The 13,691-nt window shown below is 45.0% G+C and overlaps 1 protein-coding gene across 1 annotated transcript in view; it reads left to right on the top strand.

The window, feature by feature from the left end:
* Nucleotides 1–13,373, top strand: part of Actn2 (actinin alpha 2) — a 50,060-nt gene extending 36,687 nt beyond the window's left edge. Inside the window, exons 13-21 of the mRNA XM_055603924.1 lie at nucleotides 1,516–1,624; nucleotides 3,037–3,177; nucleotides 4,430–4,612; nucleotides 5,579–5,713; nucleotides 6,601–6,780; nucleotides 7,830–7,976; nucleotides 10,680–10,745; nucleotides 12,069–12,227; nucleotides 13,155–13,373. Of these exons, the coding sequence (XP_055459899.1) occupies nucleotides 1,516–1,624; nucleotides 3,037–3,177; nucleotides 4,430–4,612; nucleotides 5,579–5,713; nucleotides 6,601–6,780; nucleotides 7,830–7,976; nucleotides 10,680–10,745; nucleotides 12,069–12,227; nucleotides 13,155–13,313 (1,279 nt within the window). The 3' untranslated portion in view covers nucleotides 13,314–13,373. The remainder of the gene's footprint in view (nucleotides 1–1,515; nucleotides 1,625–3,036; nucleotides 3,178–4,429; nucleotides 4,613–5,578; nucleotides 5,714–6,600; nucleotides 6,781–7,829; nucleotides 7,977–10,679; nucleotides 10,746–12,068; nucleotides 12,228–13,154) is intronic.
* Nucleotides 13,374–13,691: the final 318 nt, after the last annotated feature.

The raw sequence follows: 13,691 nt of genomic DNA, 5'->3' as shown, positions 1-13,691 counted from the left end.
AGCTCCTTTCTTTTGTTTTATTTTGTTGTTTATACCACACTGGAGACATACAACAGTGTCATTGTCCCTAAATGGATGAGCTCCATCCTGCCCAGTTTTAGGAGTCTTTCAGTGCTGGGTAAAGTCACGGCCTCCTCCTGGACTGGTCATCCAGTAGGCAGCAAGCTGTGTGCCTGTCTGGAGGAGCCAAGGACACAGAACTCTGCAAGTGGACACCTCCTTCCCTATGACTCATGTGACTGTCCCAGCCACCGCGGCTGGACTGACCTGTGTCACATAGTTGGCTTTCGGGGTAGTTTCCATATAAAAGTCATGCTGTCAGGAGGCCTCAGAGGACACAGGAGGAGAAAGCTAGCCAGAGGCATTAAGAAGACAGTAGTGCTGTCTGCTTTGAAAAGTGTTGACTAACATGACTTTTGTTAATTCTTATCATTTATTCCAAGTGATAAATACTTTCAACGAGGACAATTCAGAAAACCCTGAAATGCCCTGCCAGTTTTCTGTTACATTTGTATTTTGTATGTGTGTATGTGTGGGGTGGGGGTGGGAAACCCTGAGAGTAACTCTCAAATGTTTCTATCAGTCACTCTCCACTTTTTAAAAAAAAACAAAAAAAAAAAAAACAAACCAGAATTTCCTAATGTGAAGGGGCTTGCATGATTCAGCTATGCTGGCTACCTAGTAAGCCCCACGGATCCCCTTGTCTGAGCCAGGTAGTAATTACAGTAGCACATTTGTGGAGGTCAGAGGGCAACATTAGGGACTGAACTCAGGCTGTCAAACTTGGTGGCAGGTTCCTTTAGTGGTTGAGCCATCTCACTAGCCTCCCTACCAGTTTTCTATTAGGTCTTTTTTAAAAAAGGCGTGGGGATAGGGGCAGGTAACAGGAGATGGCTGTCAGAAATTGCTTGCTGTGTAAGCATGAGGATATAAGTCTGATCACCCAGAACCCATGCTCAAAACCCTGACACAGGGCCCTGGGAGATGACTCAGTGGCTAAGAGAGCTTGATGACCTATCTTGCAGAGGACACAAGTTCAGTTCCCAGAATCCACGTCTGGCAGCTCACAGCTGCCATTAGCCCCTGCTCCAGGGGATCCATCTTCTGACCTCCACAGACACACAAACACACTAAATAAATAAATAAAAATAAATAAATAAACAAACAAATAAATAATATATATATATTTTAATGAGCATGACAGTATGTTCTTTTAATTTTAGCTCTGGGAAGACAGATACAGGTAGATGCCTAGAGCTCACTAGCCAGTCATTCTACCTAAATAATGTAAAGCCCTGGCCAATGGAAGACTCTATCCCCCCACAAAAAAGTGGGGTTGCTAGATAAAAATACTCAGGTAGTCACATATGAGTGTGCATTGGTTCACACATACATTTGTATACACATGTGTATTTATGAACATATACACACACCTCTTCCCTATTTATTTCCAGCTTGTATCAATTTTCTTCAAACCATCTGGGAGAATTAATCTTTATTTCTTGCTTTTCCTAGTGAACTGGACTATCATGATGCTGTGAACGTCAACGATCGGTGCCAGAAAATTTGTGACCAGTGGGATAGACTGGGGACACTCACGCAGAAGAGGAGAGAGGCTTTGGAGGTGAAAAGCTTGAAGCTCTATTGACTTGAAAACTAGAGACTCCATTATTAATCGGTGGTGTTAGTTGTGTTTCTCCATGGCCTCATGTGGGGACAACCAAACACTGTCCAGCAAATGGAGCCCTAAGAAGAACGTGAAAAGTGAGAGTCAGAGGACCAAGGGAGGCTGGTAGCTTTGCACTCTAATGTAGCAAGTCAGCAGTAAAGCATACTTCGCAACTTTAAAACTTTTGGGGGATCACAGTCTAAGCCCTGTTTGTTAAGTAGCAATCACTGTAAATTTCTCAAAATCCTTTGGAAGTTTTTTAAAGGCTTACATATTATTTTTAATTTATGTGTATGAGCATTTTACCTGCATGTGTGCCTGTGTGCCACTTGTGTGCCTGGCACTGTTGGAGACCAGAAGAAGGCATCCTATCTCCTGGAACTGGAGTTACGAATGGTTGTGAGCCATCGTGTGGGTGCTGGGATCGAGCTCAGGTCCTCTGGAAGTACAGCATGAGCTCTTAACCACTGAGCCATTCTTCCACTAAAGCTCTTCTGTGCCAATAACTGACTCAGGGTGACACAACTTGAGATGGATGCCTGGAAAATGCCAACATAATATGGAAGGGAAAAATGCTAGAAAAAAGTCAGAGAATGTAGCTTGACTGGTAAAATACTTGCCTTGTACACAGAAGGGCCTGAGTTCACTCCCTAGAACCCCATAAAACTGTGCTGTGGCCATCAGTGACTAATCAAAACTCAGGAGGAAGAGATAGAAGGATCAAAGTTCAAGGATATCCTGAGCTGTATAGAAAGTTCAATGGACATAGCGGTGTGAGCCTTTAATCCCAACACTTAGGAGTCAGAGGCAGGCTTATCTCTGTGTGAGTTTGAGGCAGGCTTATCTTTGTGTGAGTTTGAGGCAGGCTTGTCTACATAGTGAGTTCAGTACAGCCAGAGCTATATCAGACCCTGTTTAAAAAAGAAAGAAAGAAAAGAAAAGAGAAGGAAGGAAGTTTAAGCAATCCTGGGCTACATGAGACTTTGTCTCAATAAAGAAAAATCACTGCTTTAGCTGAAAGAAGTTGTATATCTGTGAATTTTCAAGGGGAGTGGTACAGAAAATTTAAACGTGAGGCTGCTCTGGATGGTATTAAATTTTTCTTTAATTCAAAAGGCCCTCAGGGAATAGGCTTGGTAATGGAGCACTTACCTAGCATAACTGAGGCCATGGGTTCTATCCCCAGCACCAAAACCAAAGTAACACAGAAGGCCTCTCGGAGACCAGCAGGGCTTACCATCATTCCAGCAGCAGCTAGTATAAATAACAGGACCTACATTAATGATCTGGATACATATTTGCACGTCTTAAGATTTTTAAAAAGCCTATTTAATCCGAGGTAACACTTGCTTCTATTCAATCTTCAGAGAACTGAGAAGTTGCTAGAAACCATTGACCAGTTGCACCTGGAGTTTGCCAAGAGAGCTGCACCCTTCAACAACTGGATGGAGGGCGCCATGGAGGACCTGCAGGACATGTTCATTGTCCACAGCATTGAAGAGATCCAAGTGAGGAGACCTGAACTTGCACTCTTTCTATTAGTGTATATTTGTTGTATAAAGTGATGCGTTTTGTCCAAGTATATCCTGTACTTAAGTATTTACTCTGCATTACCCTCTCCTATCCCAACTTCTTCTGCTAATTTCCTTCCTTTTCACAAATAGTCCCCCTTCTGTTTTCAGGTCACATACATGCACATGCCTTAATATGTGTATAACACCTAGGGTTCTGGGCTGGTAAGATGGCTCAGCTGGTAAAGGCACTTGCCCCCAATCCTGATTGACCTGAGCTCAATCACTAGAATCCACATGGTGAAAGGAAAGAACTGATTCTCATAAGTTGTCCTCTGACCTCTACATTGATTCTATGTCATGCATAAACCCATATCCACACACACACACACATATGCATGCCCACACACGCAAATAAAAATAAAATAAATCTTTAAAAAAGGAAAACAAGGTTCTAGATTAAGGAAGACATTTGATGTTGCCCTCTGGTTCCCATGTGCACCAAATATACGTGTAACCACAGATGAGCACACCCACACAAAAGAACCTCCAAAATAGCACCCTGCTCCCTGCCAATTGAAAGTGTCTTAGTTTTATATTTCTTCAGAACATTCAAATAAGTCTATAAATAAGACTCGTTGGCTTTGGTGTTGGGGAGAAAAGTTACTGTCAAGCACCCAGGACCTAGTTTATTCAAAATCCGTTTGTGGGGAATTTGAGATAGAACAGAATATAAAGGAAATATACATTTGTAATTCTTTTTCCAATTAAATTGATAATGTGGGCTGGATTTAGTCAGCGAAGTTTTGCCTTCTGGGTACGAAATCATGAGTTCAATTCCCAGAATCTATGTTAAAAAAATAAAGAAAGAATAAATTGGGAATGATAGCATATGCTTGTAGTTCAGTGCTAGGGAAGGGGAGACGGGCAGGGACTAGCCGGTCAGCCAGACTAGCTTCATCAGAGAGCAGCCAGGCCCTGGAAGTCCTTGTCTAAAAAGACAAGGTGGACCTCTGACCTCTATACACATGTGAACACACACACGAGGTTTACACTAAAGTCTGGTGTGGTGATACATGTGTGTGATCCCAGAGGCTGGGAATGGAGACGGGGAATCAGGAGTTCAGGGTCATGTGTGATTACATAGCAAGTTCAAGACCAGTCTGACTACTTGATACCTCCCCTAAAAACAAATAAACACACAGCGGACACTCTCATCAGATTGGTTCTCTGCGCTGTTCCCTGGCAGAGTCTGATCACTGCCCATGAGCAGTTCAAGGCCACGCTTCCCGAGGCTGATGGGGAACGGCAGTCCATCCTGGCCATCCAGAACGAGGTGGAGAAGGTGATCCAGAGCTACAACATCCGCATCAGCTCCAGCAACCCCTACAGCACGGTCACCATGGATGAGCTGCGCAACAAGTGGGACAAGGTGGGTGGCTGGGGGACTGGGGCAGGGGCATGGGTGGGGACTGGTCATGGGGTGAGGGAGGGAGATGAGCAGCCATGGCATGGCATGAGGGAAGGATTAAGTGGGTGGCTGGCTGTCAGCTGGGTGTGGGATGTGGAAAAAGGGTTGAGGGATGAAGGGAGACCTTGGGATGCAGGATGAGCTAATTTAGCATCACTCTCAGACTTTCCTTCCTTCCAGGTTTTATAGATGCATTGAATTGTCATGCTGTTTGGCAACTTCTGTGACTTGTGAGGAAAGACAATAGAAGTTATTTTCCTTAAAGAAAATATTATAAAATTTGGCAAAGTAAATATTGGTTACCATATTAATATTGTCAGGAAAACATTTTAAAATCCTCCCCTGAGTTGGCTCAGGGGTGAAGGTACTTGCTGTCCTAGCCTGGGGACCCAAGTCCAGTCCCCAGAACCTACATAGAGGTAGAAGGAGAGAGCCAAGCACACAGAGTTGTCTTCTGAATGCCCGGTGGCTGTTATGAGAGTCATGGGTTCTACTGAATCCTGCGTGTATCTGATGCCCACATCCATAACGAAGGAAACACTAATTTCCAGGCAGGGAGAGTGAAAGTGAAGATGTCAGTTTTCACGACCTTCAAGTTCCTGATTCTGTACTGTGGTCCCAGCCGCCATGGGCTTGGTGCTGCAGCGAGAGAACTCCTGATAGAGGAGTGGTGCTTAGATAGACTCTTAAAAACCCTAAGCTGTTCTTTCAGCAGTCCCTTGCTGTTACAAGGTAACAGTCAGAACTAGTCCCTTGATCAGGGGACTCCCTTTCCTCTCTGTTCCCTAAACGTTTTCCCTTTTCTTTCCACTTGCCCCTTCTTCCTTCTCCATACCCAAGCGGCCTATATCTGATGGTGAGCTCATCCCACGGTCAATGCTATGAGACTAGAGATGGCCTCTCACCCTGCTGTCCTTGCCCTGACAGGTGAAGCAGCTGGTGCCCATCCGGGATCAGTCCCTGCAGGAGGAGCTGGCTCGCCAACATGCTAATGAACGCCTGAGGCGCCAGTTTGCTGCCCAGGCCAATGCCATTGGGCCCTGGATTCAGAACAAGATGGAGGTAGGTGGCAGCCTTCCTGGGGCTTCCGGAGCCTGGAATCAATACTGAGCTTCAGAACAGCACGTCCCTGCCTTGGCTTCTGTCTGCCCTACCCACGCCATTGTCTGTGGCCTTTATCTCTCCATGCCAAAAGCTGTTGGAGAGGTTGGATTATAGGGAGAGGCACATTCCCACTGCCATCTCTTGTCAGTGACAAAGTTCTTTCTCAGGTTTGATTTCAATCTGGAGCTAGATTTTTAAGCCATCCATCCCTAACGAGGACAGGTGAAGATTCACACATACTTTGTGTTTCTAGAATATTCAAGGAACGATGGCATTGGAATGGCTCCAAGGATCTGGCTTCATTTTATCGATTTCTCAACAATAGCCAGGAGGCATTTTCTGTCTCTCTTTGGGGGTAAAATGTTAACTTTATCTCAGAGGTAAAACATCTAAAATTATAAGAGATTCTCCTCAGTGGTCTCATATCTGTCTGGCAGCTCTGCCAATGTCTGTCAGTCCCGTGCCTCTAGCACCAGATCAGGGTGGCTGTGCTCAGGACATGACCCTTTAAAAATGTCAGCAGGCCTCGTTCCTTACTCCTGCTTTGGATCGTGTGTGTGTGTGTGTGTGTGTGTGTGTGTGTGTGTGTGTGTGTATGTGTGTGTGTTTCCTCCATTCCGTAGACAGACATGAACCTGACCTTATTTCATCCTGTGGTCTTGTCATTAATCTGTCTGGGACATCCAGTGCCTTGGGCTTCCTGATGTGGATGTGGCCATCGGCACGGAGCCAGAGGCCCAGCCTATCACTGCCTTCATGTCTTCCCCCACCCCCACTGGCCTCCCTGGGAGATTACCCCACTCACTGATTGCCCCCCCCATACCCCGTTTGCCTCCCACATACAGGAGATCGCTCGAAGCTCTATCCAGATCACAGGAGCCCTGGAGGACCAGATGAACCAGCTGAAGCAGTACGAGCACAACATCATCAACTACAAGAACAACATCGACAAGCTGGAGGGCGACCACCAACTCATCCAGGAAGCTCTGGTGTTCGACAACAAGCACACTAACTACACCATGGAGGTATGGGGGGCAGACGGGCAGGCTGCTCTTGCCGCTGACCTTGACACCTTCTCAGGGGTTTCCTTTGCACACCTTCTTCCTGCTTCTGGTAGATTCTGTACGTGTGAACACTAGGGTTATTAAACACCATGAACCATTTCAAGCACCAAACAATAGTTCATCATCAACATTATTATTATTGTCACACTGATGTCATTACACTTCTTTGGAGGGGAACTTAAATTGTCTTCATTTCTCTTCCCATTGTTTTTTGAGTAGGGTTTTGTTGTTGTTGTTGTTGCTAATAATGGTCTCATGTACCCCAAACTCTCAGGCATGTGCCACCACACCCATTCTTTATTAGTTATTTTAAAAATTAATATATAAAGTCAAGACTGTCCCCATTTCCACCATTCTGGTTCAGTTTGGTCTCTCTGGGAGCCACCAGGTAAAACACAGCACCCATCCAGCTATTTGGTAAGTGGGAAGATGTCTTTAGTGACAAATAGACCACGTTGAATATTTAATCTACAAAGTGTGGACTGGAGAGGTAGTTTAGTGGTACATCTCTTGCCTGATATGTGCAAAGCCCTAGGTTTAAATCCTAATTCCAAATATATGTAATATAAATAAATAAATGTGCATTAATATGCAAAGTGCCACTTTGTAGACTGTCATCGGTAAAGCTCTAGTCTCACTTCTCAATATTTCCTGCACTACTGAATCTTGCAAAAGTTGAAACAGTGGAAATTTTTTTAAAGTAGGAGAGTCTGGTGAGGAGGCTCAGCAGGAAAAGGCACTTGCCATGAAGTCTAACAACCTGGGTTGGGTTCCAGGAACCCATGTGAAGGTGGAAGGAGAGAACTGACTCCAACATTTCCCGTCATCCCTGCACATGCAGCCCTCTCTGCCACACTGGCAATAATAATAACTATAAAAAAATAGAATAAGTATAGGAAACCTATGCCAAGCCCTGCTTATTTCTTGCTTGTTTGAGTCACCCTCCTTCTGTGACAATGATGTACCAAACCCCCTCAGCCTAGCTGATTGTTGGTTCTTCCCCTTGGTAGCATATCCGTGTTGGATGGGAGTTGCTGCTGACAACTATCGCCAGAACCATCAATGAGGTGGAGACCCAGATCCTGACGAGAGATGCGAAGGGTATCACCCAGGAGCAGATGAATGAGTTCAGAGCCTCCTTCAACCACTTTGACAGGGTACCACTCTCTCTCTCTCTCTCTCTCTCTCTAGTTGTTTGAAAGGCAGTTATAGCTGGAGTAACAGGCCCACTGTCACCCTGAGTGTTTTAGTCACATGTATCCCAGGCTGGCTTTGAGGTCTCTACGTGACTGAGGATGACCTTGAACTCCTGGTCCTCCTGCCCCACCCTCTCCCCCACTTCTCAAGTACTGAGATGACCGCAGGAGCATGCCATCATGCCCTGCTAGTCACTTTAAATCTTGCTGCTCCAGAAAGTCCACAGGAAACTGGTTGAGTAATCCCAAGGGAACTAGCTATCAAACAAGCAGTGGTAAGTCCCGGCATCATGTCAAGTGATGTTGTATCAAGGCTTTGACTTTGTTTCCTGGGAATTCAACTCAGTTAAGAGTACATGCCTAGCAAACACAAGGCACTGGCTTGGGTCCTCAGCCTGGGAGAAAGGGGGGCGGGGAGACAAAATCCACAACAAACAATGGAAACAAACAAACAAACAAATAAAACCAATGTAGCTTGCTATGTTTCCTGCAGATCGTTTAACTAGTACACTGTAGTTAACATCAAAGCTTAGCTATCTTTAGGGAAAGCGCCTGCTTGGGCTGGAGAGCTGGTTTGGTGGTAAAGAGCACTGGCTGTTCTTGAAAAGGGCTGGGTTCAGTTCCCAGCACCCACACAGTGGCTCACAACCACCTGTAACTCAGGCCTCTGGCCTTTGAGGGCCCGTGCATACATGTGGCGTGCGCGCACACGCGCACACACACACACGTACACTCAGGCATACAAACATAAAGATTAAGTAAGCAAATGCAGCTAAAATAGTTTTAAATGTAGAAAAGGTTTATTTACATTAAGCATTGGACACAGTTTTCTTGGGGTTTGTTGGTGTAAGATCAGATGTTTAGATGTTCTAGTGTTCTCACTAGACAGAAAAATGGGGCGGGGTGTGGTGGCCTTTAATCTTGGCATGCAGGGAACAGAGGCAGGAAGATCCCTGTGTGTTTGAGGCCAGCCTGGTCTACATAGCAAGTTGAGGCCAGGCAGGAATACATAGTGAGACCCTCTCTCAAGAAATAAAAAAGACCACTTGGAAGGCAGAGACAGGAAGATATGAGAGTAGGAGTCTAGCCTGGTCTACAGAGTGAGTTCCAGGACAGCCAAGGCTAGACAGAGAAACCCTGTCATAAAAAAAAAAAAAAAAGAAAAAAGAAAAAGAAAATAAAAATAAAAATAAAAAAAGAGAAAGCAATAAGAAAAAGGACGGTCAGATGGGATGGAAGCTCCATGGGTGGTGTGGCTGGAGAGATTCCTCCAATGGACATCTGAGCTGCTGAATGCCGTAGAGTACAGGAGTTGTGTGACCAGAGCTGTGTTTCCAATAAGCTCATTAAGATGCCAGCTGGGAATGGGGGTGAGGGTGTTGGAGTGAAGAGAGTGAACAGAAGGCCAGATGTGGCTCCTGGAGAAATGAAGGAAAGGGATCAGGAAGGAACTTTGGGCTCAGGGACAGGAGTGATAAAAATGAAGAAAAGGGCAGATATGAGATGGAGCAAACACTGCAGATCTTAACATCAAGATCCGAGCGCTGTGTGGGAGGAGGAAGCAGTGAGTGGCGCAGTCATTGCAAACTCTGAGGGCAATAGGGAAGCAGTACTTTCCTGCGCCATCGCAGGAAAGCCCGTCCTCCTACCCTGGCAGTGGGAGCTAGTTTAGCGAAGCCAGGGAGCCTGCACGTAACCATCTCTGCCATGAGCTCTCATCTGAAAGGAAGAGAGAAGGGTTCTGACCCCTGGAGTCATTGCTCTGAAACAGGCGCAGGAGCCAGAGCAGGGTACCATGGGAAGCGGACAGGGCAGCTATAAGGCAGCGCGCAGGGCTGCAGCGTGGCTGGCATTGGGGTGAGCTAGGACCACAGACCTGAGAGCTGCGACACAGGTTCCATTCACAGGAGACAGAACCTCCACCATTGGCTTTCTAAACCCGCCATTTCCTGGGTGAACAAAATCAGCTGAATTGCCAAAAAAGTCATATTGGTATGAGCTGTCCCTCTTACAACCCTCAGACATGTGTGTACACAGAAACATTTTCCACCCCAACCAGGATTCTACGTCAGTTACCCTGCTTCTACAGAGCTGAGATCACTGTGTGATCTGTGTGAGAGGAAAAAGCGGTCTGGGGGAGAAGCTGAGCTTGCCACACAGATGAAGCCACCACATCTAGCCCTGGTTAGATTCAGTCCTAGCACTGTGTCTGGAGAGTGAGTTCCAAGATTGGTTAAGCCAGTTTCTAAAATGTTTGCAGTATGTGCTGTTGTCAGTAGTGAGCTCCTGACGGGTTCCTTTTTTCTGTCTTTAATGTGGATTTTCTTCATTTTTAACTAGTCTTTATAGCACCTACCTCCTTTTCCTTTCCTTCCTTTTATTTTATTTTGCAGTGCTGAGGATCAAACCTGGAACCTCATGTGTGTTAGGCAAGCGCTCTCCCGCTGAGTCACAGTCCAGTCTCCTCTTCCCTGTTTAAATAGACTATTTTTCTAACATTCTTGTACTGGTGGCTTTTCCTCCTATAAATCAGGGATGACCTCTGATTGTAGCTGGGCCATAGGTCACCCTTTCTCAACCACCTTGCTCACTGGGTCAAGCAGAGCTGTTCATCTCATCCCTAACTGCTCTCTCTCTCTCTCTCTGTTCTTTGCATTTACACAGAGGAAGAATGGCCTGATGGATCACGAGGATTTCCGAGCCTGCCTCATTTCCATGGGCTATGACTTGGTAAGACCGGAGCTGAAATTCCACCAACGTCTGGTATTATGTCAAGGCTGGACCATAGGACATGATGTGACACTTTTCCCGTTGGTTCATTCTCATATCACAGGGCAATGCTTTTTGAAAATCTCCTTATCACCACATGAAAATAATGCTATAGAGTTAAAATGCATTTCATTCTGTACCCAGCAAGGTTTTTTGTTTGTCTTGGTTTTTTGTTGTTGTTGTTGTTGTTGTTGTTTTTTTTTTTTTTTTGCTTTTAATGTAAAAGCATCGAGGATGTGAGATTTCCTGGTGATTTTTTAATATAACTCACATATTCCAATGAAACCACTTAAAGTGTACTCTTTAATGGCATCTACTTTCCTGAGTTTTTAAGTGAGTTTTTCTTTAATATTTTAAAAGCTAGAAAAGAGATTTTAAAGGCTGGGCATGATAGTGCAAGCCTTTAATCCCAGCTCATGGGAGGCAAAGGCAGGCAGATCTCTATGAGTTCCAGGCCAGCCAGAATTATATAGGGAAGTCTCTGCCTCAGAAAAGAAAAAGAAAAGAAAGATGACAGATTATAGTAATACATTCTGTGAGTGCTGTATTAGCCTTTGAGAAGTTATGTATTTATCTATTTTTGAAACTGTGTCTTGTTTGATAGCCCAGTGTGGCTTTGAACTTTCTGAGATCCTCCTGCCTTTGCCTGTAACCTGGGGGTTAGAGTTCCAGCAGTGTAAGAATAAATTAAATATATAAATTTATAAAACAATCCAGAAAACCATGTGGGTGACATGTACCTGTAGTGCCAGCCCTTGGGACATCACGTGTAACCCAGATGAGGCTAGCCTGGAACTCACTGTGTACTCCAGGTTGGCCTCAAATTTGCCATTCTTCTGCCTCAACTTCCTGAACACCAGAATTCCAGATATGCACATATATATATGTGTGTGTGTGTGTGTGTATATATATATATATATATATATATATATATATATATATATATATATATGCATATATGTAGCACTGTTTTTGTTTGTTTGCCCCGGCCAGCGGAGTATTTTGAACATGACCTGCTTTGATTCCGCTGGTAATTTAAACTAAAGAACAAGTGCTGGCTGATGACTCTTCCCTCACAGTCATGTAACCCAGAGGGCAACAGGGGCTACAGAAAGGACAGCCTTCTGACATGCTTGATGCCAGAATAACATGTAAAACTGACGGAAATGCACCAAAGTCACCCACAAGGGGAACCCTTTCCAGAGAGTGAAAAGAACCATGAGGAAGTTCCATTAGGTTTTCAAACCCCAAAGCCCTCACTGTCTCTGTACCCCCTTGCCTTAGGGTGAAGCTGAGTTCGCCCGCATTATGACTCTGGTTGACCCCAACGGACAAGGCACTGTCACCTTCCAGTCCTTCATTGACTTCATGACCAGAGAGACTGCAGACACGGACACCGCAGAGCAGGTCATCGCCTCCTTCCGAATCCTGGCTTCTGATAAGGTCTGCTTGCATAGCTTTTCTTTCATGTTTTTCATGTTTTTCTTCTTCTTTTTTTTTAATCTTTGACTATGTAGGAGCTGTAAGTCCACATGCATGTGGGCCCTAACATATGTGGCGGTCAGAGGACAGTCTCAGATGTCAGTCTGTCCCTCACCTTGTTTGAGACCTTTTATGTCCTGCTGTGTATGCAAGGCTAGCTTACCTGCAGGCTTTCAAAGGATTCTCCTGTCTGTGTGTGTGGTCAGTTCTCTTTTCCCCCTTTTATGTGGGTTCCAGGGACGATCGGTGTTCTCCAGGCTTCTGCAGCCTTTACCTGCGGAGCCAATTCTCCAGCTGGATATTTTTAATATGAATTAAGCAGGGGTTTATAGAGAGATAGAAGCTCAGGGAAAGAGTAAAGCTCATCCCAGAACATGGGTGAGGGCTTTCTAAAGGACAGTTCCCATATGTTTTTGAAGTCCTGTCCCCCAATGTCAATCTTAACCTTTTTTAAAGAGAAGTGTTTTTCCTAGTAGTGACATATTTTCATATTTTTAATAACAAGAGCATGAAAAGGTGTTTCTAAAAACACAAGTTATGTGAAGTCAAGTGACTCATTCCTATGTTTTCCTCAGTTTATGATGTAAACCAACTTGACCTATGAGGTGGGAAATTTAAGTTGGAACATTTATCACTCACGTATGAGTAGTATGGGCAATAATTCCCATGTGCTTTTACGAAGCATGCTGAATTTCCTGCTGGCCACCTTGTAGACTCACTCTATATGGACCCAGTGTTTGTTCATTAACTGGGACACTGAGTAGTAGACTCACTACATGTAAGCCTTGCCAATATAAGAAATGCATAGATATTAAGATGGCTTAGTGTTCCCTGTTTGATTTGCACCCCTTATTGTGCGTGTGTGTGTTTTTGTTTTTTATTTTCCAGCCCTACATCTTGGCAGAGGAACTTCGCCGAGAGCTGCCCCCGGATCAGGCTCAGTACTGCATCAAGAGAATGCCCCCTTACTCGGGCCCAGGCAGTGTTCCCGGGGCCCTGGATTACACTGCCTTCTCCTCTGCCCTCTACGGGGAAAGCGACCTCTGATGCTGTTTCTGTAACCCCTGACCCTATCAGAATGCAATAAAGGCTGAAGTATAGGTTGTTTCCTGGAAACTTTGACAAAGTTTATTAAAAGGTGTGGTGAGCTGGATGTGGTGGCACACACCTTTGCCCCTTGAGCTCAGGAGGCAGAGACAGGTAGATCTCTGTGAGTTCAAGGACAGGCCTGATCTACCTAGTGAGTTTGAGGATAGTTAGGGATACATAGTGAAACCCTGTCTCAGAAACAAGCAACAAAAGAGAGAGTAATGGAGGAGCTAAGAATAAAGGTCAGTCTATGAAGCGCTTAAAGACCTGAGTTTGAGCCTCAGAACTCGAAGGAAGGAAGGAAGGAAGGAAGGAAGGAAGGAAGGAAGGAAGGAA

This window comes from Psammomys obesus, unplaced genomic scaffold, assembly GCF_907164565.1.
Source record: "Psammomys obesus unplaced genomic scaffold, mPsaObe1.curated_primary_1811, whole genome shotgun sequence".
Classification (NCBI taxonomy): Eukaryota; Metazoa; Chordata; class Mammalia; order Rodentia; family Muridae; genus Psammomys; species Psammomys obesus.
This window is presented reverse-complemented; position numbering and strand designations above follow the sequence as displayed.